At 31.1% G+C, this 26,254-nt stretch overlaps 3 protein-coding genes across 4 annotated transcripts; 2 read left to right on the top strand and 1 right to left on the bottom strand.

Annotated features, from left to right (window-relative positions):
• Positions 1-625: 625 nt before the first annotated feature.
• On the bottom strand, positions 626-14,407 carry LOC113854491 (ADP-ribosylation factor GTPase-activating protein AGD3-like). Of its 2 annotated transcripts, XM_027485499.1 has the most exons (20): positions 14,100-14,407; positions 13,739-13,815; positions 12,602-12,702; positions 12,133-12,203; positions 11,655-11,717; positions 10,004-10,048; positions 7,056-7,121; positions 6,899-6,946; positions 6,715-6,810; positions 6,584-6,625; positions 5,845-6,060; positions 5,572-5,703; positions 5,260-5,484; positions 5,094-5,180; positions 4,672-4,995; positions 3,912-4,057; positions 3,752-3,845; positions 2,393-2,558; positions 2,065-2,314; positions 626-1,309 (listed from the first exon to the last, which is right to left on the bottom strand). In XM_027485499.1, exons 1-20 carry the CDS (start codon positions 14,142-14,144, stop codon positions 1,168-1,170), a joined length of 2,436 nt encoding a protein of 811 aa, XP_027341300.1. In that variant the 5' UTR covers positions 14,145-14,407; the 3' UTR covers positions 626-1,167. The 2 variants fall into 2 exon arrangements, with proteins under 2 accessions (XP_027341300.1, XP_027341301.1); XM_027485500.1 differs by lacking the exons at positions 13,739-13,815; positions 14,100-14,407 and having other exon boundaries at positions 627-1,309; positions 11,648-11,717; positions 12,602-12,672.
• Positions 14,408-17,033: 2,626 nt separating this feature from the next.
• LOC113854923 (cytochrome P450 71D11-like) lies at positions 17,034-19,670 on the top strand. The gene is made up of 2 exons (XM_027486259.1): positions 17,034-18,233; positions 18,650-19,670. The coding sequence occupies exons 1-2, from the start codon at positions 17,334-17,336 to the stop codon at positions 19,265-19,267; spliced, it is 1,518 nt and encodes a 505-aa protein (XP_027342060.1). The 5' UTR covers positions 17,034-17,333; the 3' UTR covers positions 19,268-19,670.
• Positions 19,671-22,297: 2,627 nt separating this feature from the next.
• On the top strand, positions 22,298-24,895 carry LOC113855273 (cytochrome P450 71D11-like). Its single transcript, XM_027486843.1, has 2 exons — positions 22,298-23,261; positions 23,855-24,895. The coding sequence occupies exons 1-2, from the start codon at positions 22,362-22,364 to the stop codon at positions 24,470-24,472; spliced, it is 1,518 nt and encodes a 505-aa protein (XP_027342644.1). The 5' UTR covers positions 22,298-22,361; the 3' UTR covers positions 24,473-24,895.
• The last annotated feature ends 1,359 nt before the right edge of the window (positions 24,896-26,254 follow it).

Raw genomic sequence — 26,254 nt, 5'->3', positions numbered from 1 at the left:
TGGGAAATTCATTCTTATTTTGGGTGTTCCATTTCAAAATGCTTATCTAGACGTATTATATATTCAATTTTGAAAGTAAGAATCAATGTTTTAAAATAAAATAAATTATATATTTTTTACAATAAAGTTTATTTATTAAAAGATGTAATATTTTTCACAGCAAAATGATGGCAATTTTTCAATTATTACATTCTAAAGACGTTTGTTTTAAAAGATGCATTTTACAAACATTACGCATCGATTTGTAATGTTTGATTTACATTCCGGAATAACATTTAAAAAACATTATGGACCTAAGTTTGACACATGGAAATGTTAGTTAAATAAACATCTCGAATTGTCAACACATCTTTGGAAATGAAGCAAATAGAAATCGAAAAGATTTATACTAAAAAAAACTCAGTCGGATTTTTTTCTTGTTTGAAAATGAGGTATTGATGAGAGTCAATTTTTTTAAAATTAAAGTAACATATAAACATCTCACATTTGAAAAAGTTACAAGGTTTAGATTAGTAATGAGAAACTTGAGCACTTCGCATGATACCGTATATTTAGTTTCACTATGTACGAAAAAACAAAAACGAGAATCACATCTAAATATCACTCCTTTTAAGTATGCATCATCATCGCCAAGACTAGTCCAAATTAAAAACTAATGAGTTTATATGTTACTACCTAATGAAACATTGAACCTAACGATTCTGTCATAATCAACAACTTAATTATGATCCACGTTTTGGGAACGTCGTCCCTAATATTTCTCTTCTTAACTGGGCCATACTTTAGATCCATATTTTATACTCTCTTTTCTTTTTGTTATTTTGTCTACTGTTTTTTCTTTTTCTTGTTTCGGTAAGGAACTTGCATCGTGCTGCATAATCATTAAAGTAACTTATATACAGTCCTTGGAATAAATGTTTATGATTCCCGTCCCAAAAATTTAAAGAGGATGGAGGGGGGCTGCAAAGTTGAACATTGGAATAGACGTGCAACTCCACAACTCCTTCAATTAAGAAGATAATAATATACAACATGACCCGATAAAACCAAACTGCAAGCTACACCTTCCATCGCGCTATAGTTAATACTCTACGCATGACTAGTTAGTTGGTCCTCAATTTTGTCGACAAGTCACAAACTAGTGGTATTTCAATCTGAAACATGGATTTATTGACTGCTTATAGCAACGCTTTGGGAATGTAATCTGCTTGCCAAAATAGTGAGAATTTCGTTGTCAACACGGCCAGATTCTGATGCGAGCTTAAGAGGAGTGTTGCCTTCTTTATCTGCGACATGTATATTGGCCCCCCTGTAGATTAATGGTAAACTAAGTCAATTTTCTAAGTAAACTAGTATTGAAGTCAAATATGAGTGAAAAAGTCTAACATTGGACAAAAATGAAGAAGTTGAGCAACATGAGCGATAAGGACCTAACAACTAGAACATATCAATCACGAACACAGCATATCCAGATAATATATGAAATATATTTCAATGAAACTGAAGTTTGAAATTGAAATGCAAAATTTCTCAATGCTAAAGCTAATTCATGGTCAAGCATAAATCTTATTTTTTGAATGAGATTCCAACAGCCTAATCTCAAGTCTCTGAGCTCTTGTTGTATGGTTATGGTCTACATGAATTATAGAAATGATATCTGCATATTAAAAATCTTACACCACCTCCGAATAGTAATAAAAACACACATTTCAATGCACTCTTTCTATCCACGCAATGTACACAAGTGATAGCATAGATGACATAAAGAGAAATGTTAGCAACACACTCTTATGCATGCTTTTTGTGAATGACTATTTTTTAAAAGGTTAAATTGTCTAGTAAAAATTGATCACTTTTTAAAATTTACTTTGACATTTTAAACACTAACTCCTCTCAAGAAGTGTGCTCAAAAGAGTGTGTTGCTAACATTTTTTATAGCATAAATATATGTAGCGCATATGAAATGATGCAGAATGCTTTAGTATTCAGGGTAACGAGAATTTGGGTATACCATATGATGAGTGAAAATGTTTGAGATATCTAAGGAAGTGACCAATTAATTACCGCATGATAAGCACATTAGCAGCTGCGGTCTTCCCTCTAATAATACAATAATGTAGTGGTGTCTGGCCTCTTGAATCACAAGCATTTATATCTACCCCATGCTGTAGGAGCAGCTCCATCATGCCAATGTCACCAGTTAGGCACGCCAGGTGAAGCACGCTAGAGCCATTTTGTATGTCCTCAATGAGCTGATTTCCACTTTGAGATGAAATGTTTAAATTACTTGAAGAAGCCATGTTTAAAGAGTCACCTGCACAACAGCTAATTACTTACTGGTTTTTCAACAACAAAATCTTAGCTGGAGTTGACATCTGGAATAAGACAATACCAGACAATGCTTGCCGACTGATGGCATTGAGATCCACATCCGACATGACAATATGCTGGTACACTGCTTTCTTGTCATTGGCACAGATGCTTTCCCGTACCTGTTGTGCCAGTGAAAGGAGAGGGTGGTTTTTCTCTGTGTGGCGAATAAATTTTTTCTCGGAATACTGCAATAAGAAACTATCAAATTCTCTTTTCCATATATTAAACTTCCGTCAACTAATGCTTCAAGAATAAGATTACTACTAAATACTCCCCAAAGGATTTTGGTATGCCCTTGTGTTAAACACAGTTGAAGCCATAAAAAAGACCGTAAACAGAGAATGAGACAATTCATGGTTAATCGTTCGAACTTTTCCTTCCTGTTTTGTACCAACATAACAAGTAACTCAAACCTTATTGGTAATATCACATTTAAAAGCAATTTTAGATATTATAATCCAAACAAAATTCATTTGGGTATCAAATATTACCATTGACTTATCTATCTAAACATAAAACTCATTCTCCTAGAATTAATTATTCTCAAAATAAATTGTACAAAAAAATTATCGAAACCCCCATCAACTTATTCCAAATTCTAGAAAAGAGAAAGGACCAAATGGGTTGAGTCTTGATAAAGAATACATGGGCTACTTTAGAGCATCTGTTCTCCACTTCACTTACTATAGTGGGATAACATCTGTTCCTCTATTTTTATTTTTTTTTTGGCAAAAAATAAGTATGCAACTTGAAAGTCCAAAACTTGCTGACCAAAATCTGCAGTCTGAACTAGAACACAATGTTGGCCGTTTAATATAACAAATTTATTAAGAACCAGCTCTCTCATAAGCTTGAGCTATTATGTGAAGACTGAAGATTCACTAATTGCTTTTTCACCTCTCTGGTACCTCTTCATCCTAGGATTTAAAGCATGCGCATTGCACAAACCCATTTTTTCAATGTTCTGAAATTCAACTTAAATTTAGGAGAATAGGGGAGGTGAGGATTGATATCTTGACCGTTCATGAATGATTTAATTTAATGTCTAACGACTATATAATGATTCATTTCTTGGATGAACAAATAATTCAACTGAAAGATATTCTGAAAGATATTGTCATATAGGTCACATAACTGGATATCAGCACATCATATATGACATATGCTGCACAGATCAAAATATCAGGTGCCCAACTTCCAAGAAGAGTCAATACCATAGAAACAGGTAATCAAAGGTAGAATTTGTGATTGATTGGCTATCCCTTTGGTGATTCCTTGGCATTCCAAAATTCCTAGGTACTAAAATATAATACATTTATTTACTGTTATTCTAAGTTGGAAAAGAAGACCAAGAATTCTTGAAAGGTTCTTAGATTACCTTTGCGTGAATGAACCTCTCCTTTAATGAAATAGCATCGTCATGTTTTGGTTTTCTTGCATGAAATAGCTCATCTCTGTTCTCCTTGGACAAACTACATTGCAAGTGGTTATTAGCATAAGTTCAAACACACAATCCCATCAATTTTTGCAGTACTTACTCAGCAGGGGCATCAACAATTTGCAAGGTACTTGTTGAATTCAACAGCTCTTCCCAAACTGAGTTTGCAAAAAGATTGCCTAGTGACTTGAACATACTTAAAACAGAGGGATCCCAGACTTTGACATCAAGTGTCAGTGATCTTACCTGCCAAAAATGTTTTCCAACTTAGCCACAAAAGTGAGGATTAAAACAGAAAGATCTTGTTTTCCCTTTTTAACAATATAAAATTGCTGAGAAATGAACACTTTTGAAAAAAGGGAAAAAAAATGAAAAGAGAGAAAAAAAAGAAGAAAGCATATTTAGACCCTCATTTTGAAAATGGATCTATAATCAATTGGTCAAACTGCTGGTAGAGCTTATATTTACAGGTCTTAGATGACTGTCAATTTACAATCACTTTTATAAGATTATTTTGCACAATCTTATTTAGTTTGCATCATTTAACTGTAGTCACTTTGTCTTCACATTTTGCAGTGTTTAGACTTGCTAGATGCAAAGATTAGAAAAAAAAAAAGAGTTCAAATATCGTGTCTAAGACATGCACTTATTTTCTCCGATTAATATCTTAACTACCGTTATCATTTTCTGTATATACATAAACAACAAACTTTAAAGTTTAGCTAGAAGTGAGGGCTTTGGGGTAGCTGGTTACAGGTTCTCTAACCCTGTCTCCAACTTGTATTCAGTAAAAGTTGACAAGACATGAAGAATATACAACACTAAATTGCAAGATTAAATGTGAAACATCAAGAACTTACTTTTGATATATGTACTCCAAGATTACGGTGAACACCAGAACATTCAATGCATATAAGGATGCCAAGGTTTAAGGAAGCCCAGTCTGGTTCAGGTTTACCACAATCAGCACATTTGTCATTCCCGCTCACCCTTCTAAGAACATCAATTGGCTTTTCACCTTTTATATTGTGTCTATGCAAATGCAAACTTCTAGATGCACGTAAGTGATTGTTAGGGGTAGAATTCTTGGATGCAGGTTTCGTAGTTACTGAGCAATCATCATCTGGAGAACTTTTCAACTTATCGATTTTGTCGTTGTAAGAATCACAGTTCTCTGATTGAGGCTGTCACATAATTGTTTTATAATTATAGTATTCAAAATAATGTATTTAAAAAAAAATATGGGTGTCAAACAATGTATTTAAAAGAAAGATCTACATACTGATCCCAGTGTCTGGACACTCAACAAGGAGGCAATTACTCCATTTATCTTTTCCATCCAATCCATCTGGTCCAATGCATTTTCTGCCTGCATTTCTTCGCTTACTGTTGTCAAAGGTAATAATAAAAGCCCAAATTAAGTACTGATGAAGTTTCAGAGCAAGTACCTGCAACGTATAGTTTTTTGATGGTGAAATAATCCTGAAGCAGAATCTTAAATCTGACTGATCGGCATCAACCTTGATTGTTGATGTCAGCAAGTTTACTGTATGACGTGCTATAGATTTTTCATCATGGACACCCCCATGGTAATGAGAAGAAAGCCATCGACTAAGAAGTCCAGAACCATTTTCACCACCATTATTCCTTTTTGGAGATGGTTGATTGCTGCCCTGTGATGATAAGCTCAGCTTTTATTTAGAAGAATAATCATAACCTAGTTTAGTGTATTAAAAGGTGAGTTATTCTTGGTGACTTACATGTGATGCGTTCCATGGTTTGCGGTAATAGTACAACATTCCTCGACTATCAAGAACAAAATACCTTCTTTTCCAGTCACCTCTCAAATTGGACGATCGTTTTGAAAGATATCCTTGTCGAATGATTTGAACCTAAAATTTGTGCATGGAATGCACAAATGATAATGGACAAGACTCAAAATATTTGTTTTGGATAGTAAAAGGACTCAGATTGAACGGTTGTAAATAGAACATACTCTGAGTGAAAGAGGAAAACATCATACTCTAAAATACCTTTCCATTGGCAGCAGATTCCATTACTACATCTACCACTTCATTTGATATCCTAGAAAACGGATGCGCAGAGTCTCCACTAGGAGAACCGTAAGGGCCATTTAAGGACAATCTACTTTCTTGATAAACTTGTCTTTTGTAGTCTTGCATTCTTTTATACAGTGCAATCTGCTCCTTATTGTAACTTTCTCTAGATTGATGTGCATAATCCATAACCTGCAACACAGCAGAGTCATATTTGGCATTCTACTCCTCACCTCTAAGCATCAAGTCAAGAAAAAAGGTTCACAAATTTCAATGACCATTAGTTATGCCCAGTCTTTGGACCAATGTCATGCCTTGTGTGAAGGACTAATAGGTCTTATAGTTTCTAAAAGAATTAAAAAAAAGGCACTTCAGGCGAAGGAAAGAAAATCTTCCATTCAGTCGATAAAGCAGGAACACCAATTGTAATTTCAAATAAAAATTTGTTCTATACTTGAATGGAAACATGCCACTATGGTTAATTGATGGGTTTCCTGTTTGGATGACCCTCCCAATGATTCAAGGTCTTGAGATTTGATGAAGTACACTATACTAACAATTCCAAATGTGTTATAGTCAAATGGTAGATACATTAATTGTGTGTTTTAGCTGCCTGATAAAAATGAATAGAAAAAAAATGTATATGTGGAAAATAACTAAGCATACTATCAGCAGTCAAGTTAAAATTAAAAATAGAGAACTAATGACAAAAAACCTCGCTAATGAAAGGCTCCATCTGATGTAATAGCTGATACCCCTGTAAAAAGGAGAACTTTTAGGCACAGCATAAATGCAATATTACAAAACATATAGGAAAAATGCCAAATATTTGACTATGTCATACACCTGTTGAAAGTATCGGAGATGACCGTCCATAATCCCAGCGACAGCCTCTAAAAATTCAAATCTCTTCTTGACCTCAATATTATTAAGAGCACCGACCTAGATGATTAAATATGACATGTAGTTAAGACCTAATGATATAAATCTTTTATTTTCAAATTAGCTTCTCTTTTGCAACTTAAATTACCAGATTGAAACGGGCCTCCTCAAACGATGCTCTTGCATCTTGCAATTCCTGGAATGTCTCTATACCAAATTAGATTCAAAAGGATCATAGTAACTCATGACATTCTATTGGACTAATTTATGCATCAAATATGCCAAAGAAAAGCTACTGGACATACCTCTTCTATGACAGTGGCAATATCAATCTTAGTGCTTTTTCTCAGTGACATGAACTTCTCACGTGCCTGTAGCACAAAATTCACATTGCCTGTGGGTTATGATCAAGATTCAAGAGATATGTAAGCAAACTTTCCATAATACTATACTACACACATACACGTGCGCACACTCATGCATGAGTAAAAATAGGTTGGGCCACTCGTGAAGAGCCTATGACCTAACCCCTATAAGACTTTGGATAGGTCAGACCTATTTACTAGACAAATTAGGTTAAGGGTTTTTATTTTTTTATTTTTAAAACTTCAGTAATAGTAATAGTAATATTAGTAACCCACTAGTCAAAATTTGCGAATTTTTTACAGAAAAAATATTAAAAAAATAAATATATACTAAGATGAATCCAACTCCAATATATTTACCCAACTTGAGACCGAATTCTGACATGTGTTTTGCTTAAATAGCCAAATTTTTATTTTTTATTTTTTTATTTTTATATAATAAAATAAATATTATGTATTTTTTATGTTTATATATTTATATATTGTGAAATTTAATAAATATTTAGTTAATTTTAAATAATAAAACAAGTTTTATTATTTGAATTATATTTATATTTTTATATTATGTGAAATAATAAAAAATATTATGTTAATATATTTTATTGAATATGTAAATCTGTGTTATGAATTTTTAATATTAATATTATAATATTATTTTGAATAAGTATTTGCTTTTTAAAAAAATAAAATTTGTATATCAAATGAATAAAAATAATAAAGAATATAAGGGTATATATTTTTTGAGTATTAATATAATAAAAAAAAATTAAATTAGTATTTTATTAAATAAAATAAAATTTGTATATAAGATGAATAAAAATAATAAAGAATATTTTGTTTATATATTTTTTCGAATATATAATTTTGTGTTATGAATTTTAAATATTAATATGATAATAATATTTTGAATAAGTATTTGATTATAAAAACATAAAATTTGTATATAAGATGAATAAAAATAATGAAAAATATTTTGTTTATATGTTTATTAAAATATATACTTAATTAATTTTTAAAATTATGGCTATTTGGGCAAAATACAGGTCAGAATTCGGTTCCTAAAATCACGAATTCTAAATCTGTACAAAGAATAAGTCTAGTTGAGTAAATATATTAAAGCTGAGTCTATCTGTGTATATATTTATTTTTTTAATATTTTTCTGTAACACTTTACTTTATATAAGTAGTAGTATCTATTAAGTGAGTTTCAATTTTGAAATGAATTTATTATAACTCATAAGAATCCATAAATATCTACAGATATTTATTAGAAAAAGAATTATAGATTTTTTTTAAAATAACCTGATTTAAATTATTTTATGTATAAAATTATAATTAAAATAAAAAATAAAATAATTAAATTATAAAATAGCATAATATTTTATTTCAATAACAATAACATGATAATAAATCAAACACATAAAAAAATCATAAAATAACTAAGTTAGAATATACTGAAGAGAAAAACGTCAAATTAGTCCTCCGAAGATGAATATGTACCAAATACATTCTCCAAAAGATTTAAGCCACCAAATTAGTATTTTAAAGATTTAAATCATCATCAGATAATTCCTCAAAGATTGTCAATAAATTTGTCCTTTAAAAAATTTAAAATGACACTATATTGGTTCTAAAAATGATTTAAGTCATGAAAAAAAGAATTTAATTTAGTGAAAAATTAAATCTTCAAAAAAAAAATTTAAAATTTCATTAAATTAATCCTTATAAAAGAATAAAGTGGTAGTAAAAAGACTAATTTAGAGACAAAAACTATAGAAGACTAATATGGTAATGATTCAAATCCTTGAATGATTAATTTGGTAGCTCAAATGTTTTTAGGACTTAGTGGTACTTTTATTTTTGGAGCACTAAGATTTAGGACATTTTAATAATTTTTATGTACATGTGTACTCGTGGGTACCTCAATACCCACCACCACCCCCATTACTAAGCAAATAGAAAAAAAAAAAGTATTAAATTAAACCCACAAGTACTTTTACCTGTAGCAGGTTTTTAATTGCAAATAGCTGCGAGTATTGATAAATTTTGTCATCTCTAAATAGTAGTAATATATTATTGCATTTAAATTTTTACTATAATGTTTTAATATACTTGATAGTCTACTTTTTTAAGATAATGTGTAAGGCTTTAAGTTTGTGTTAGCTAGGCTACTTAGAGGAAGATGTTTTGATCTATTTAAAAGGTCTTAATACAAAATAAGCTTTTATATAGGCTTTCATACCAGACCAAACTTGTTTATATAAAATCAGGCCAAACTTAAAAAAAAGTGCTATGTATGATAAAAAAACAGCTAGGTTCTAGCCTTAGATTTGAGAAACAAGCTAAGCTTAAGCCTTACAAAGTCTAAACTAACGCCAGTCATTTCTACCCCAAAATTGCAGCAAATTCAAATTGAACTTGAGATGTAAGCCACCAAATTAAATGCAAGTACTTCCTGAACGTAGCATCTCTGGAAATTGTGTGAGCAATTGATTATACAAAAACAGAAAAAATGCAAGTACTTCAAGATTCCATCAAATGAGAATAATTGAAAAATCAAACTTGGTATTGAAGGAAATTTGTCCAACATGCAAGTGCAAGGTCAATTTCGGTTTTTTCTTCAATTATCAAATTTAGATGTATATGCATGATGATCATTGACTAAGAAAGATCTTAACACTACATATATTGACAGAACAACGAATTGTGAAAAATAAATTATATTGATTATCTTATTCCTGGTATCAGTTAACTAGAGAAGCACTTATGCTTCTTCTCATTTAGTAAATTGTATAGCTCACAACTAGACACATGTAGAAGCAGCAAAGAAAATCTAGGGATGAAGAATTCATTACACTGTGTAACCTTGGAACGAAAATGAGAAATACCTGGTCATATACAAGGGCAGCTTTATCAAAACGCTTACGAGCTTCCTGCAACCATTGCTTGGAGTATTAGAAGAAAAAAAAGCTATACCAGTCATTGGTAATTTTCACCGTGAATAGTTTTGATTGATATTCTTACAATGAAGTTATTTCATCACAGTTTTTAGAGTAGTCATAATTTTGACTACATGGTTTCATTACCAAAATAAGATTGCAGTTACAAGCAAAAAATGAGGACATCTTTTAAATTTTAATCTTTTAGATTTTAATTAACAGAACAGTTATTCCCCTTGTGATCCTAGGAAGTAAAGCATTGTTCATTTTCTTCATAATGATGCTAACAGACTATGAGCAACATCTGAATTTTGGTTAAGAATACATTGTTCAAGATCTTTTCTTCAAGGAGAGAAAGGAAATGTTTGAACCTGTTGCTGTTTCTCAATAGTCTACAGTGAAGCTGCCTCTCCCTTTACTTTTGTTCACTTTAATGTTTGGGATTTTGTAGTGGGTAAAAATACTTTGTTACATTTATGGACAATTAATCAGTAAATTTGGTTATGATGCAAAGCAGGTTTGTTTGATTGAATTTATCCATTTCTATGTTATAAATGAGTCTTCATTTTTGAACAAGACTCATTTAGGAAGTATTTCTTTCATAATAAGTCACATGACTCCTCCTACATTGAGCACTTTAACTTTTTATTTGTTTCAAATGCTTTTATTTAAATTTCATTTAAATTTTAAATTTTAATTTAGTATATCAAATTAAGGATATATTTCCTTTTTAAATAAACTGAATTTTTAGATTGTTATAACCTTAATCAATTATAATTTGATTTTGATTTTTAAATTTTGATATAAACTTAATTTAGATAAACTTCTCAATAAGTATTTATAAGAGTAAAATATTATGTAATAAAATAAATTAAACTTCTAAGTTAAAATCAATTCATACTTCTTTATTTTTTTTTAAAAATTTCTTATTTAACTTTTATAAATTTTGAAGGAATAAGTTATTTTTAACTTATAAGAAATTATTTATTTATTTTTATATTAATTTTTTTCTTTTATAAAGACTTAACTAGAAGCTTACTCAACTTGATATTACCATATAAAAACAACGTTCTTAATTTCCATAATTTTTTTCCGAATTACCCCCTCAATTACTTCATTGATTGATTGTAGTCAAGGTATCTATATAAAAAAGTGAGTGAATGGGCTGCACTTGTTTATGCATTACATCATTTAGTGATATATATCCCTAGAGATTGAGTTAAATTATTAAACTTGTTTATTCTTTTCTTGTGTGCATATATGCTCCTATTTTCATTGATTATTTAAGTTGTTCCTTCCTCACTGCACAAATTAGTTAATAGTTACCCATCCCATTGTGGTATTAGTTCAAATATGTAAAACAGAACCAAACTTAGCAATTTCATTTCACTTGAGATTCCACATTGTGAAATACAATTGAAGTCTTGAAAGAGGAAGGGAAACATCATACTGATTTGCAACTTATATAGATTGGCCAGAGAAACTACTGGAGCTAAGCCATATCATTAAATATGATACCTTATGGTTGCATCGGTTTAATGTATTATAACCAACACTATTATGTATAAACATTTAAACAAAATTACTACTTACAGTATACCTTGACTTCATGGATGTCAACATTGACAATGGGTAGTAACCGACCATTGAGCATGTGTTCTACCTAAGAAGCCATATTAATTATCGTCAGATAGAAATATCAATTAGAACACTTTCCTCTAATTTAATATGGAAAAAAACCCCAGCCATCATGTTTCACCGATGTTCAAGCATTTATCTTACTATTATTAGTCAAAATTTGTTACAGCCTATGAACAAAACTGCCCTAGGACCAGGACATGGAACAGAGGCTATGTAGCAAGTTTTACTTATGATTTTTAAATGCACCTGAGCATTATAAATTTATTATTCTTCAGAATAAGTAAACTAACAGGCATATGTTACAAACAAGATGGTTGGAATTATACAAAAGGTCATCTCTAAACTCTATGCAGCCAGCAAAATAAAAGATCTGCCCTTAACAAAAGTATACATTGCAAAAGAACGAGAAAGACTGACAAAATCAGATAAACCATTACTTGTGACCGAAGAAGTTCCTTGTATGTACTGATTTCTCTCAAAGCAATAGTAAATTTGGTCATAACAGGTCCTGGAATCCCAAACAAAATTTATCAAAATCAATAGCATAGATAAAGTTTCATTCAATATAACTTAATGCAGTTATGTATATTCAGATGAAGCATCGAGGTTAGTAAAAGCATTGACATAGAGTAAAAATTTGAAACATGCTTTAGAATCCTACAGCAACTTCAACCATATTTCCTAAGGGATTTTGGAAGCTTGTTTATTGACTTAAAGTATCATGCATAACAATAGAACATACCTCAGCAACATAATGACTTGTTAGACTCAACATTTTCATGTCAGCCCAAGGTTTATATAACCCAAACTAATCTTCAAATAAACATATTTCCAGTTATCACAAAGAAATTCATTTAGCTCTCTATGAAACAAGACAAAAAGTGGGGAGAGAGCTATAAGGCTTACCTCCCAAAGCAACAAAATTAGGATCGCTATGCCCTCCTCCAAAATTTTCTATGGCACTTGCGAAAGCAATGTCTCCATCATATGCCTCTCCAAGCCCTTCCCTAAAATGTTTTAAACAACAGGCAATAAGAATTTTTAAGAATGCAAGGACTATGGCCGTATAATCAGTCATAGTGGTCAAAAGTCTTTCTAGATCATCATGATACAAATTTTGCAATACATGTAGGCGATATCTTTTGACAAAAAACATTTTTGCAGTCCATTTAGAGGGCAATCCTTCGTGCAATGCCAGCAACCTTATGACTCATTGAAAGTCCTCCTCAAACCCCGATAAATGGGAGCACTGTATACTGGAGTGCTTTTAAATCTCACATTTCACACAAAACAAGAAAGCCATTAACTTTATTTTTCCTATTCATACTCTATTTTCTGATATAACTCGTGAACTCAAGACCTTTGTGTATCCACCCCGTTCAAACATCTTTTTACTCTAATACCCAAAAATTGAAAAATTTCCAAAGTCATATGCTTAAAGAAAGACTCTTTACACATGCTTTGAGATATTTTGGTAAACAATGAAGCAGTTAGTACAAGAGAGGGATTTTGGCAACTGGGTTTTTTAAAAATTTCTAGGGATGGAAAGAGGATATAAGAAGAATCTCAATACAAGGTTGTATTTCATTCTATACGCATTTGCTTGCTTGCAATCATCATTTGTTCAGATATCAACCCAAGACAACAAGAATTATAGTGCTGATTGGATAACAGCATGTCTAAATTATCCTAATCTGTTTAGCGGTGGAGACCTCAAAGGTTAAGGGCCTCTAGTGAAAGGAAATAATTATATTCTTTAAGCTATCACGAATCCTTAATTGAAGGTTTGAAGTTTCAACTTCTACTCCCAGTGGTAGAACGAGTTAAAGGAAGTCAAGTCAGAGTGGAAGAGGGGTTTCCTAATCCTTTTTTTTTTTTTTTATAAATTTATTTATTTAAGTACCTTCCCAGTTTAAGAGTATAAACGAGGATCTTGTTGTCATTAAAACTCCACGTTCATCTGATCTTATAACTAATCCCACATAAAAGCTTAAAACCACATAACTCAAGTTAACAATGAGATCAATATGATGAAAAACTCACGTGTACTTTCGGCATCCTTTGTAGAATTTGCAGCATCTAGCGCGCAATGATTCTGCACTTTCCTCCAAGCACTGGAGCTGCATCCACAACCATTCACACGATTTATCAATTATAGCAACCTATTAGTTTTCAACCCTACCAACCACAAAACATTCTCTATCAACACTTTCCACAATCAACACAACGCGTCCTCTTCAATTTAAACATAGATGGATAACATCAATCGCAAAACGCATAATCTGGATATAAACGGCACCGTTTAGCGTATCGTAACATCAACGAACACAATCGTTCAATTCGAGAATCAAAAGAAGACATCGCCGAAAATTATAACGCGGAAACGAAAGAATAACAGGATAACCTGTTGGCGGAACATTGGAGTGTCATCGAGATTTGCGAATCGCATTTTTCAGAATTGAAGCTGAAGAGAATTCTTCTTGTTCTTGTTCTTCTTCTTCGGTTGTTTCGTAGAGAAAGGAATCGCTAATGTATCTATCGGTTGGTTGCAGAGAGAGAGAAAGGAAAATAAAAGTTAAAAAAAAAATGGTTCTTATATTAATATTAATATTTAGAGCGCGTTTGGAGGGAGCTTTGAAGGAAGGACGGTTAAGAGTGCTTGCGACATTTCATGTCTGTCGTTCACTCTAAAATTCACCCGCCTTTTTTCTTCTCTTTTGGGTTCCTATATATCTCCCATTTAAACGACGTGCCTTTGCTTTCGTTTTGGCAGTGCAAAACGACGCTGGAGCAGACAAGACACCTCTCACTCTCACTCACTCTTACATTCACTTTCCCTCCACAGCAAAGCTGCTTTGTTCTTTGAGGCATGCATGCATCCACCGTTTTCTCTCGGATGCATTAAAAATGGGTTGCTTTCATAATGGGTTCAGTGTTTAATGCTCCACGTGAAATTTGGAGGTACCATCCTTGTCCCTTCATTAGACACGGTAAATGTTGTCTAGAGATTCATCCATCGCTTGAATAATAACTAATTAATCCAACTCAGTTGAAGCCGATGAAAGCTACGAATCTGGAAAGCTCTAATTCAGCAATTACGTATGGGAGATTTAAAATAAAATAAAATAAAAACCAAGTTAACGACAGCATGTCCTCGGTGGTGGTACCAGGAAGTTGGCCGTAACTATATTCTTTTGCATTAAATAGTTACGAACCGAGACTTTAATGGCTAAGTACTTGGTTGGCACTATATTCTTTTTTTAATATATTAACATTAGTCTTCACATATATACTTTATTATTATTTTCATTACTTCTTTTTTCAAAATAAGTTAGCTAATTCTTATCAAATGATGACGTGATACATTAAATCTAATATAACAAACTAACGTGTTTTTAATTATGTAAATAAGAATGTCCCAACATATAGTTATTAAAAATATATTATTATTATTCCTTATATAATGCTTCTGCACGAAAATAAAATATTTAGGTTACATTTTAAATGTGCCACACTATGGTATGTGAGAGTTTATTAACCTATTTTAATAAAAAAAATTAAAATGAATGATAAATTACATATTTAAAATTAATTTTAATTTGTTTTCGATAATCAAATTAAAAAAAATATATTTTTATCTTTTAAGTAGTAGTTTAAAGTTTTAATTGCTAATTAATATAAAACTTCATATAACTACTACTTACGGTTTAAATCGCGGCTATTTACCAGCTTATTTGTTATTAACCAACGGGTAATTGCAAGTTAAGAAGCATTATCCATCCTTTGGATTATGGTATACGGGACCACTTTCATAAAGTAGAAGCTGTGTTATTGCTGGTGCTGGAGCTTTCAACATGTTTATCATTATTTTGGAGTTTGTTCTTTTCCTTGAACTTATTATGTTCTCTCTTTTCCTAAACATTTTGGGACCTTTAAAAACAACACAAGGTAAGCAACTGAGGGCATCAAGGAAGGGGCCAACCCTCATTATTTGTTTGCCACATGATGATCCAACAAAGCAACCGTGAGTTTAAACTATAATTTTTTTTATGTACAGATTTCATCTTTAATCTTGCGTTTTTTTATATTAGAAAAATAATTTATGTAAATTTTAAGACATTTTAATAAAGTTTTATTGTTAAGATTAATTTTAGTACATATTTTAATAATGTTAGACTATTGAAAACTAACTTTATAAAAAATAATTATACTAACTTTAAAAACACAAACATTTGATAGATCTCTTCTGTATTCATTGATGTGCTACCAGAAAGGTTGGTTTTTCGCTGAATTATTATATTTGGTACTTGATTTTAAATTTGATGAGTTTTGTGATTAATTTATGCAAATAGGAAATAGTAATGGATGATGAAAATACCTTCTTAAACACTGAAAGGGGTGGCTAGCTTTAAGTACCTACCACTTCACTTAACAAAAGAGTATAGGCCATGTAAATTTGTTGCTTTGGCAAGTAACACTCAATTTGAAAATGTTTTGATTTTGTTAAGATGGGACAACCTATTTCAGCTACGTTTTCGCGTTTTTTTCCCTTCAATTAGACTGACGTCAAGACAATTTTTGTATCAGGTTTTTGATTTGGGTGAAAAGCTACATATAAGGTGCTGCAAATGTAAATTGATTGCTATATTTTCAAAATTCGATATACCTTTTGTTCCTTTACCATGGGGAAAGTGCATGATGCAAGATTCACGTTTCAAAGTTTCTAGTCCCTTATAATACCCAATTTTCTTTATCTGTAATTTATTCATAGAAAATCTGATATTAGTATTACGAAACAAGGTGATCAAGCATCACTATAGTTAAGATTTCAAATGTCACTAATAATAAAATTTACATGTTATGCACGGATGGGCCCCTGTTTACATAATTTACCTCAAGTGTCACAGTTGCATGTTGCCACGTTCCAAATCTGTAAAAAAGTATAAAGTTTGACAACTTCATATTATTGCTTTTATATATTTATTTTATAATATTTTTAAAAATTAAAAAAATACTAACAACATATTCTTTTTAACACTTCTACTATTGAGTAAAATTTATTAAAAATTTGAAAAGTATAAAAACATTACACATAATTTTTAATAAAGTTTAATTAATAATAAAAAAAATAGTACATATGTTAAAAAGTATTACTACACTACACATCGAAAAAAGCAACCAACCTGAAAGTAGAAGAGGAAAAGGGATCATGATTTGTTGAGTAATATTGTCATTTTCTTCATGGGGGAATAACATTAAGTTGGTGGGTCATATTAAATATTTTGTAGTGTTTATGAAGATGAATTGTACAAAAAGATTCTTCTGTGGGAAGACGAGCACCCCAGGTAGCAGCTGGGGAAACCACAAGAAATTATAGAATATCTCTGATTTTTGTGTCATTTCTAAATTAAAACTAGACCTGTATCTCCATAATCTGCGTAACAAGTGGATATTAGAAGTCCACTTACAAGTTAATAAAACAAAACTTCAATTTTATTTCTCTTATTTACAAAAAAAGAAAAAATATCATGCACTAAACAGCAACACAAAATCCCTAGTCTTTGGTTCTCCCTTCCTAACCACCATGAATCATCTTTATGAGGACTGTTAGAACACCTAACTGGTCAGTGTTATCACCATGGATTCTCAAATACTAAACTTGCTAGCCCTTATACCCCTTTTCCTTTTCATGATTGTGGTACTAAAATTAGGGAGGAACCAAAACAAAACTGAGTCACCTCCTAATATACCCCCCGGACCGTGGAAGGTGCCTATTATGGGAAACATACCCCATCTTGTTACATCTACACCACACCGAAAGCTAAGAGACTTGGCCAAAATATATGGGCCCTTGATGCATCTGCAACTTGGGGAGATCTTCACAATCATTGTTTCCTCACCAGAGTATGCTAAGGAGGTAATGAAAACTCATGATGTCATCTTTGCATCAAGGCCTCAAACTCTAGCTTCAAATATGTTGTCCTATGGATCCACAAATATTATTGGAGCACCTTATGGAAATTACTGGAGACAACTACGAAAGATATGCACAGTAGAGCTTTTCACCCAAAAACGTGTGAATTCATTCAAGCCACTAAGAGAAGAAGAGCTCACCAATCTCATCAAAATTATTGATTCACATAATGGGTCACCCGTCAATCTCACTGAAGCAATACTATTATCAATGTACAATATCATTTCAAGAGCTGCCTTTGGCATGAAATGCAAAGATCAAGAAGAATTCATATCAGTGGTGAAAGAAGGAGTAACAGTTGCAGCAGGTTTTAACATAGGAGATCTCTTTCCTTCTGCTAAATGGCTTCAACTTGTCACTGGTTTGAGGCCTAAGCTTGAGAAGTTGCATCGAAAAATTGATCAGATACTTGAAGACATCATCGTTGAACATAAAGAAGCAAAGTCAAAAGCCAAAGAAGGCCAAGGTGAAGCAGAGGAAGACTTGGTAGATGTTCTCCTAAAATTCCAGGATGGTAACCAGGATATTTGCTTAACAATAAAAAATGTCAAGGCTATAATCCTGGTAAGGATAAAAGGTCATGCAGATCCTTTTTGTAAACATAGTCTTGTTCCTTGCTGTAGAACATAGATGAATGTTTAACACATACCCAAGAATATTTCACGTATAAGCTCTTTAAATTTGCGCAGTATTTGGCATATTGCATTGTAGGATGCCATCTTCTTCTCTCACTTGGATTTGGCTCCTAAATTGCACTTCAGAAGATAAAATGTAGAATTATGAACGGTGATTGAAAAATCAACAATTGATATTTTAACAATTACATGTAGTTTTATTTTTATCCTTTGATTTTGAAATAACAGTCATAACTCTACAGTTTATCATTAAAAGTTCACCCTCATTTTAAAAGGAGTCAAATCCGTGATTGTTTCTTTGGATATCATTGCATTAGCTTAACCTTATATATAATTACTTTTCAGGACATATTTGGTGCTGGAGGAGAGACATCAGCAACTACAATAAATTGGGCAATGGCAGAGATGGTAAGGGATCCAAGAGTAATGAAGAAAGCACAAGTTGAGGTGAGAGAGGTATTCAATATGAAAGGAATGGTTGATGAAATTTGCATTGACGAACTCAAATATTTGAAATCAGTTGTCAAAGAGACCTTAAGGCTACACCCTCCAGCTCCTCTTCTAATTCCAAGAGAAAATGGACAAGCATGTGAGATTCATGGTTATCACATACCTATCAAAAGCAAGATATTTGTAAATGCTTGGGCAATTGGAAGAGATCCAAACTTCTGGACTGAACCAGAGAGGTTTTATCCAGAGAGATTCATTGATAGTTCTATTGATTACAAGGGGAATAATTTTGAGTACATTCCATTTGGTGCTGGAAGAAGAATATGTCCAGGCAGCACATTTGGTTTAATAAATGTTGAGTTGGCCCTTGCATTTTTGTTGTATCACTTTGATTGGAAGCTTCCAAATGGAATGGAAAGTGAGGAGTTGGACATGACTGAGGAATTCGGAGTGACTGTTAGAAGAAAAGATGATCTATACTTGATACCTATTTCTTCTTACCCTTTTCAATAAGACAATTACAGTCTAAGCAAAAGCTATATAACCTTTGAATTTGTAATTTACCCATTTAGTACTGAAATAAGGCTTGGTTTATCTTCGTTGGTTTTTGAATTGAAAAGTTTATGATGCATCAAAATTCAGTGACAATCATGTTAAGGACCTTTATGCTAACAAGAGAAATTTAGTTGCAACAAATTGCCATGTTGCGTTATAAGATTAAATGGGGAACACACTACAAGGAAATATGTGCAGCAAAAGGAAAATGAATATTTTAATGAGGGTTGAGAAAGGTCGCATTGGTGTGAATGATTCTTTTTTTTTTTCTTGGTACTCTTTTCCCCTCTCCTTTTAGTGTATCCTCTTCATATTTCACTACTCTGATCTCTTATTCTCTGACTCACTTTAGCAAGTTTATGAATTCTAATTCGCGATATAAATAAAACTACAATATTCACCTCAATTTCTACTTGTGCTTCTCTAATTTCACTCAAGTGCTGCCATTACAAACTGATCATGGAAAATTTTGAGATTAGTACCTTGTTGTTTGAACTATTCAAATAATATTTTCGTATGCTCCATTTCAAATTTCTCCTTCAAAATTTTTCTGAAATTACATCCCAATCTCACACATCTTCCGATTCACCTCCAACCATTGTGTAAGAGGAAATGGGAACATGATTTGTTAAGTAATATTTTCATTTTCTTCGTAGACAATAACATTAAGGGTCTAATTAATTGGTTTGCAGTTAGGAAATGTAAAAAATAATTGTAGAAGAATTGACAAATAACCAAAGCCATGGATAGGGATGATAATGGGTAAAGTATCCAATGGGCACCCACAAAATTTATCCACAATAGGTAGGGTATTTACCCGCTATACGGGTACGGGTATGAGTGTGGATAAAAACTTACAAATTTTAATGGGAATAGATGCGGGTATGTATCTAAGTACCCATCCCACTCCGCATATATATATATATATATATATATATATATATATATATATATATATATATATATATGCTTGAACTTTATTCTATAATTATGTATTGAATTTTTGTATATATTATATTATTTATGTGAAGTTATATAAGATTAATATTAAAATATATTTAATAATAAAGTAAACCAAAAAATTTATTTTGGTTTATATTTTTAATAGAAAAATTTATTTACTATTTTTATATCATTTAATTAGGCTAATACAATTTAATTATTACATAGTTAATATGAGATTGATTTTTTTTAAAATATTATTTATATATGACACACATAAAATATTTTTTACACAAATATTTTTGTTAATAAAATCATATTGATGTTTAAATCATAAAGTGAATGATAAATAATAAATATTTTGTAAATATTTTATAAATTTTACAATCACCTACTATTACTGTAAACTTATTATTTATTAATAATATTTAAATTTTATTTTTATATTTTAATTTAAAATAATATTTTTTTATGCAACATATGTATTACAAGTACAATTATAGTTTATTGAATTTAAATAATATTATTCTTACTATTTATTCACGTTCAAAAAAGTTTTTGAAAAGATATAAATATAAAAAATTATTGTTAATTTTTATTTGTTAATTTTTTTCAGATAAAAAAGTATAATTTTTAAATATACACGTATATTTCTTTATTATAAAATTTTATTGTAACTATTTATCTTTTATTCAAATTCTTTCTTTTAAAATTTATATTTTTGATAAAATACTTTCGTATAGTATATGAGTTAAAAATACTAGTATTAATATATATATATATATATATATTATATTATTTTAATTAAATCTATTATTTTTCTTACAATTTTAAATTCAAAAGAAAAAAAATATTTTATGTATCCACTTTCTGTTGTTAGTATTGAACTTCTTTACTCTAACTCTATTCTCATTCTCAATGTCTGTTTTGTTAAAACCTAACAACTATGAAATGTTATTTATTAGAGTTAGTTGTCAATGTCGTCACAAGAAGTCACAAAGTGATCTCACACGAAGGGACAACCATTGTACAGATCTATTTCGTTATCACTCTAACATTACCAATCGATCAAATCTCACACAAGATAGGGTTATCACTGACAAATAACTTGTGTGTTTAGTTTCGCTTATTTGTTTCTAATAATTTTAGTTTAGAAAATTATTATATTAAGATACATTTAACATTTATGATTTTTGAATATTTATTTTTTATCTATATTTGTACCTTGTTTGGTAACTACATATTAAATTTTTGTATTATTATGCTATTTATGTGAAGTTATATAAACATATTTTTCTTTATAAATATTTTTTTCTCAAATAAGTACGGATAATGGATATAAGATGAGTATGCAGATATCCAGAGAATATATGTATGAGGATTAATATTTATACCTATACAAGTATGGAGCCAAATATAAATTTTTTTTTAAAACATAAATATAGAGATGAGTATTATAATAATACCTTACGTATACCCTACCTATTTTCATTCTTAGCCATGGAAAACTATTGATAAACAATGCTGATAAATGTCACCATCAATTTCAGTTTCGGCAACTTCATTACAGTGACGAATGAAAAAACAAACCGTCTCTATGATGATGGGCCATATTAAATACTTGTTAGCGTTTATGCAAATGATACAGACAAATATTCTTTTGTGTAATAATTTGTGTCATTTAAAATCAGAGCTGCACCTTCTTGTTTAATATTAAATTTTGAATAATATAATTATAAATATTTGAAATGAGTTATACATGATTGTTAAATAATATAAAATGATTTAATAGCTGAATCAATAGCTAAGTTTTATGATTTATAAAAAATTATTAAATAATACAAATTTAATATATATATTATTACTTTTAATTATATTAATCAATTAATTTTCTTCCTCAAAATGACCTGTTAAGCTCCGCCGTCACTGTCTATATTCTGCATTATGAGTGGATATTAAAAGTCAACTTACAAGTTAATAAAGCAGAATTTCAATTTGATTTCTCTTTAAAATAAATAAATAACACAAAATCCTAAATCTACAGTTCTCGTTCACTGTCCACTATCAGTCATCTTTAAGAGGACTATTCGAACTCTTGAGTGCTATCATCATGGATTCTCAAGCACTTAACTTGTTAGCCCTTTTATCCTTTTTCCTCTTCATGATTGTGCTGCTGAAGATAGGGAGGAATCTCAACAAAAATAAGTCAACTACTAAAATACCCCCAGGACCATGGAAGCTACCCATTATAGGAAACATACCCCATTTTGTAACATCTACACCACATAGAAAACTAAGAGACTTGGCCAAAATATATGGACCCTTAATGCATCTGCAACTTGGGGAGATCTTCACAATCATTGTTTCCTCACCAGAGTATGCTAAGGAGGTGATGAAAACTCATGACGTCATCTTCGCATCAAGGCCTCAAACTTTAGCTTCAGATATATTGTCCTATGGATCCACAAATATTATTGTAGCACCTTATGGAAATTATTGGAGACAACTACGAAAGATATGCACAGTAGAGCTTTTCACCCAAAAACGTGTGAATTCATTCAAGCCAATAAGAGAAGAAGAGCTCACCAGTCTCATCAAAATGATTGATTCACATGATGGGTCACCCATCAACCTCACTGAAGCAGTACTTTTATCAATATACAATATCATTTCAAGAGCTGCGTTTGGCATGAAATGCAAAGACCAAGAAGAATTCATATCAGTTGTGAAAGAAGCAATAAGAGTTGGAGGAGGTTTTAGCATAGGTGAATTGTTTCCTTCTTCTAAATGGCTTCAACTTGTTACTGGTTTGAAGCCTAAGCTTGAGAAGTTGCATAGCAAAATGGATCAGATACTAGAAGACATCATTGTTGAACATAAGGACGAAAAGTCAAAAATCAAAGAAGGCCAACGTGAAGCAGAGGAAGATCTGGTAGATGTTCTCCTAAAATTCCAGGATGGTAGTCAGGATATTTGCTTGACTAATAACAATGTAAAGGCTATAATCCTGGTAAGGTTAATAATATCTTGCAAATCTATGAAGATATTTTTGTTCTTTATGTTAGACAAATGTTTAAATACTAACCCCAGCATATTTCACACGTGATCTCTTCAAAATGGTGCAATAAGTGGCAATTTCCATGTTTTATTATTGAATGCCTTCAGCATATACCTTATTGAGTTTTGCTTCTTCTAAGTGGAGAGGGCACTTTAGAGGATAAGTGCGAAGTGATAACTGCTATTGGGAAAATCAAATTTTGAGATATTTTCATGACTTCATAGTTTGTTATATAAGTACACGTAATCTCATACTTCCATTTATAACCACACTTAATCGTCAAAAGTGCACCCCTCACTTGTTATTTTTTTAAGGACAAATCTTAGTTGCATTTGTCTAGATGTTGGTCAGTGTTATTTACTAATCAAAATTAGAGTTTTATTTTGGTAATTTACTATAACATTAAATGCAAATATTTTTCTTGAAATAAAACTCTAAATTTAATTAGTAAATAATATTAACAACAGCTAAAGAATAACACAGAAATGTTTTCCTTCCTTGGATATCCTTGCATTAGCTTAAACTTGTAAATAATTACTTTTCAGGACATATTTGGTGCTGGAGGTGAGACAGCAGCAACTACCATAAATTGGGCAATGGCAGAGATAGTAAGTGATCCAAGAGTAATGAAGAAAGCACAAGTTGAGGTGAGAGAGGTATTCAATATGAAAGGAATGGTTGATGAAGTTCTCATTGATGAACTCAAATATTTGAAATCAGTAGTCAAAGAGACCTTAAGGCTACACCCTCCAGCTCCTCTTTTAATTCCAAGAGAAAATGGACAAGCATGTGAGATTCATGGTTATCACATACCTATCAAAAGCAAGGTAATTGTAAATGCTTGGGCAATTGGAAGAGATCCAAACTACTGGAGTGAACCAGAGAGGTTTTATCCAGAGAGATTCATTGATAGTTCTATTGATTACAAGGGGAATAATTTTGAGTACATTCCATTTGGTGCTGGAAGAAGAATATGTCCAGGCAGCACATTTGGTTTAATAAATGTTGAGTTGGCCCTTGCATTTTTGTTGTATCACTTTGATTGGAAGCTTCCAAATGGAATGGGAAGTGAGGAGTTGGACATGACTGAGGAATTTGGAGTGACTGTTAGAAGAAAAGATGATCTATACTTGATACCTATTTCTTCTTACCCTTTTCAATAACACAATTACAGTCTAAGCAAAAGCTATATAAACTCTGATTTTGTAATTTACCCATTTAATACTGAAATAAGGCTTGGTTTATCTTTGTTGATTTTTGAGTTCAAAAGTTTATGATGCATCAAAAGCCAGTGACAATTATGTTAAGAAGGGAAATTTAGTTGCAACAAATTGCCATGTAGCTTTATGAGCTTGAATGAGGAACCGACTATAAAGGAATGTGTGCTGCAGAAGGAAAATGAATACTTTAATGAGGGTTGAGAAAAGGTTGCATCGGTGTGAATGACTCTTGTTTTTTCTCAGTACTCTTTCCCTCTCCATTGAGGTGTATCCTCTCCATATTTCACTACTCTATTCTCTTACTCTCTTACTCTCTTTTAGCAAGTTTATGGATTCTAGTTCGTGATATAAATAAAACGACAGTTCCTGAATTTCTACTTGTGCATCTACAGTTTTTCCTCTATTTGTTGCCATTACAAACTGAAAATGGAAAGTTTTGAGAATTAGTACCTTCTTCTTATTTGACTTTGAACTATTCAAATCATTTTTTTGTGTGCTTGACATCATATTTCTCCAAAATTCTTCTGAAATTCACCTGCAACCATGAATTCGTGTTTGAAGAATTAGCATCCCCAATAATGCGTTCATCATTTTAACCATCTTCGTGTTAATTGTCTTCATCATCATCATTCACAATTGAGCACATCGTAAATGTCTAACATTAGTACTCCTTTCAAATTCAAGGGAATCGGATGATCAGCCTATTATTATATATGACATATGTAAATAAGGGGAAATGTGTACCAAAATATGCGTTATGTTGACAATTACTATAATCTATGAAGTATTGTGTTAAGAGATTAACAGAAAAGTTGTTCACGGTGTAGTTTTAGGGGGTGTTCAGAGTCCCTAAAATTGATGGCATATGTTTAACATTGAGTTGAAACAGTTTATATTATTTTATATATTTATCATGTAAAAAATATTTATTTTTACTTCTATTAGAATCCTCAATATCACTATTACTATACGCATGATAATCTTTGCCTTATTAGAGAAATATAATAATTCTATTTTTTTTATCGACCATTCTAATGCTATTAGTATAAGGCTGCAACACAATGGGCCTTCATTTTGAGTTCAGGCTTGAAAAAGATGCGGACTTTGCGGCTTATCTTAGAGCTGAAGCCTAACAGATTATATTCTACAAAATTAAATGATAGATTGAAAAATGAGTGTGGGGTCCTTTTTTCTACCATTTTCTTCGGTGCGCGTTATTCTATGTTTGACCGGAGAGCGAAGAGAGGTTAACCAAAAAAAAAGAAAGGAACAAAAGAGAAGAGATAAATGAAAACCTCCAAATTGGCCTGACAGGGGGGATGCACATTCTTCCCCCCTTCCCCATTTAAGCTTTTAATAATTATTTTTTTATAAACAAAAAAGAATAAAGAAATGTTTAAAGAAAAAAATAGAGTAAAAAATATTTATTTTTAGATAAAATTTAATTGTTTTAAATTAGTATTTTTACATTATTTATTTTCACTCTGTTTTTTAAGTAAACGAGTGAAAGAAATTTCTCTACTTTTTCTTCCTTTTTTTTTATTCCAATAGTACATTTGTTTATTCTATTTTGATCCTTTGTTTTCTTTTCCCTTCATATTTTACATCTCTTCAAGCAAATCGATAATCATGTCGTCATGGTTGCTATTGCCACGTACCAGTTCGATCTAAATATTTGGAAACTATATAATATTGCATCCAAGAAAAAGATAAAAGAAGCCAACG

The sequence above is a fragment of the Abrus precatorius genome, unplaced genomic scaffold (genome assembly GCF_003935025.1).
Source record: "Abrus precatorius isolate BTA unplaced genomic scaffold, Abrus_2018 Scaffold11, whole genome shotgun sequence".
In the NCBI taxonomy this organism is placed as follows: Eukaryota; Viridiplantae; Streptophyta; class Magnoliopsida; order Fabales; family Fabaceae; genus Abrus; species Abrus precatorius.
This window is presented reverse-complemented; position numbering and strand designations above follow the sequence as displayed.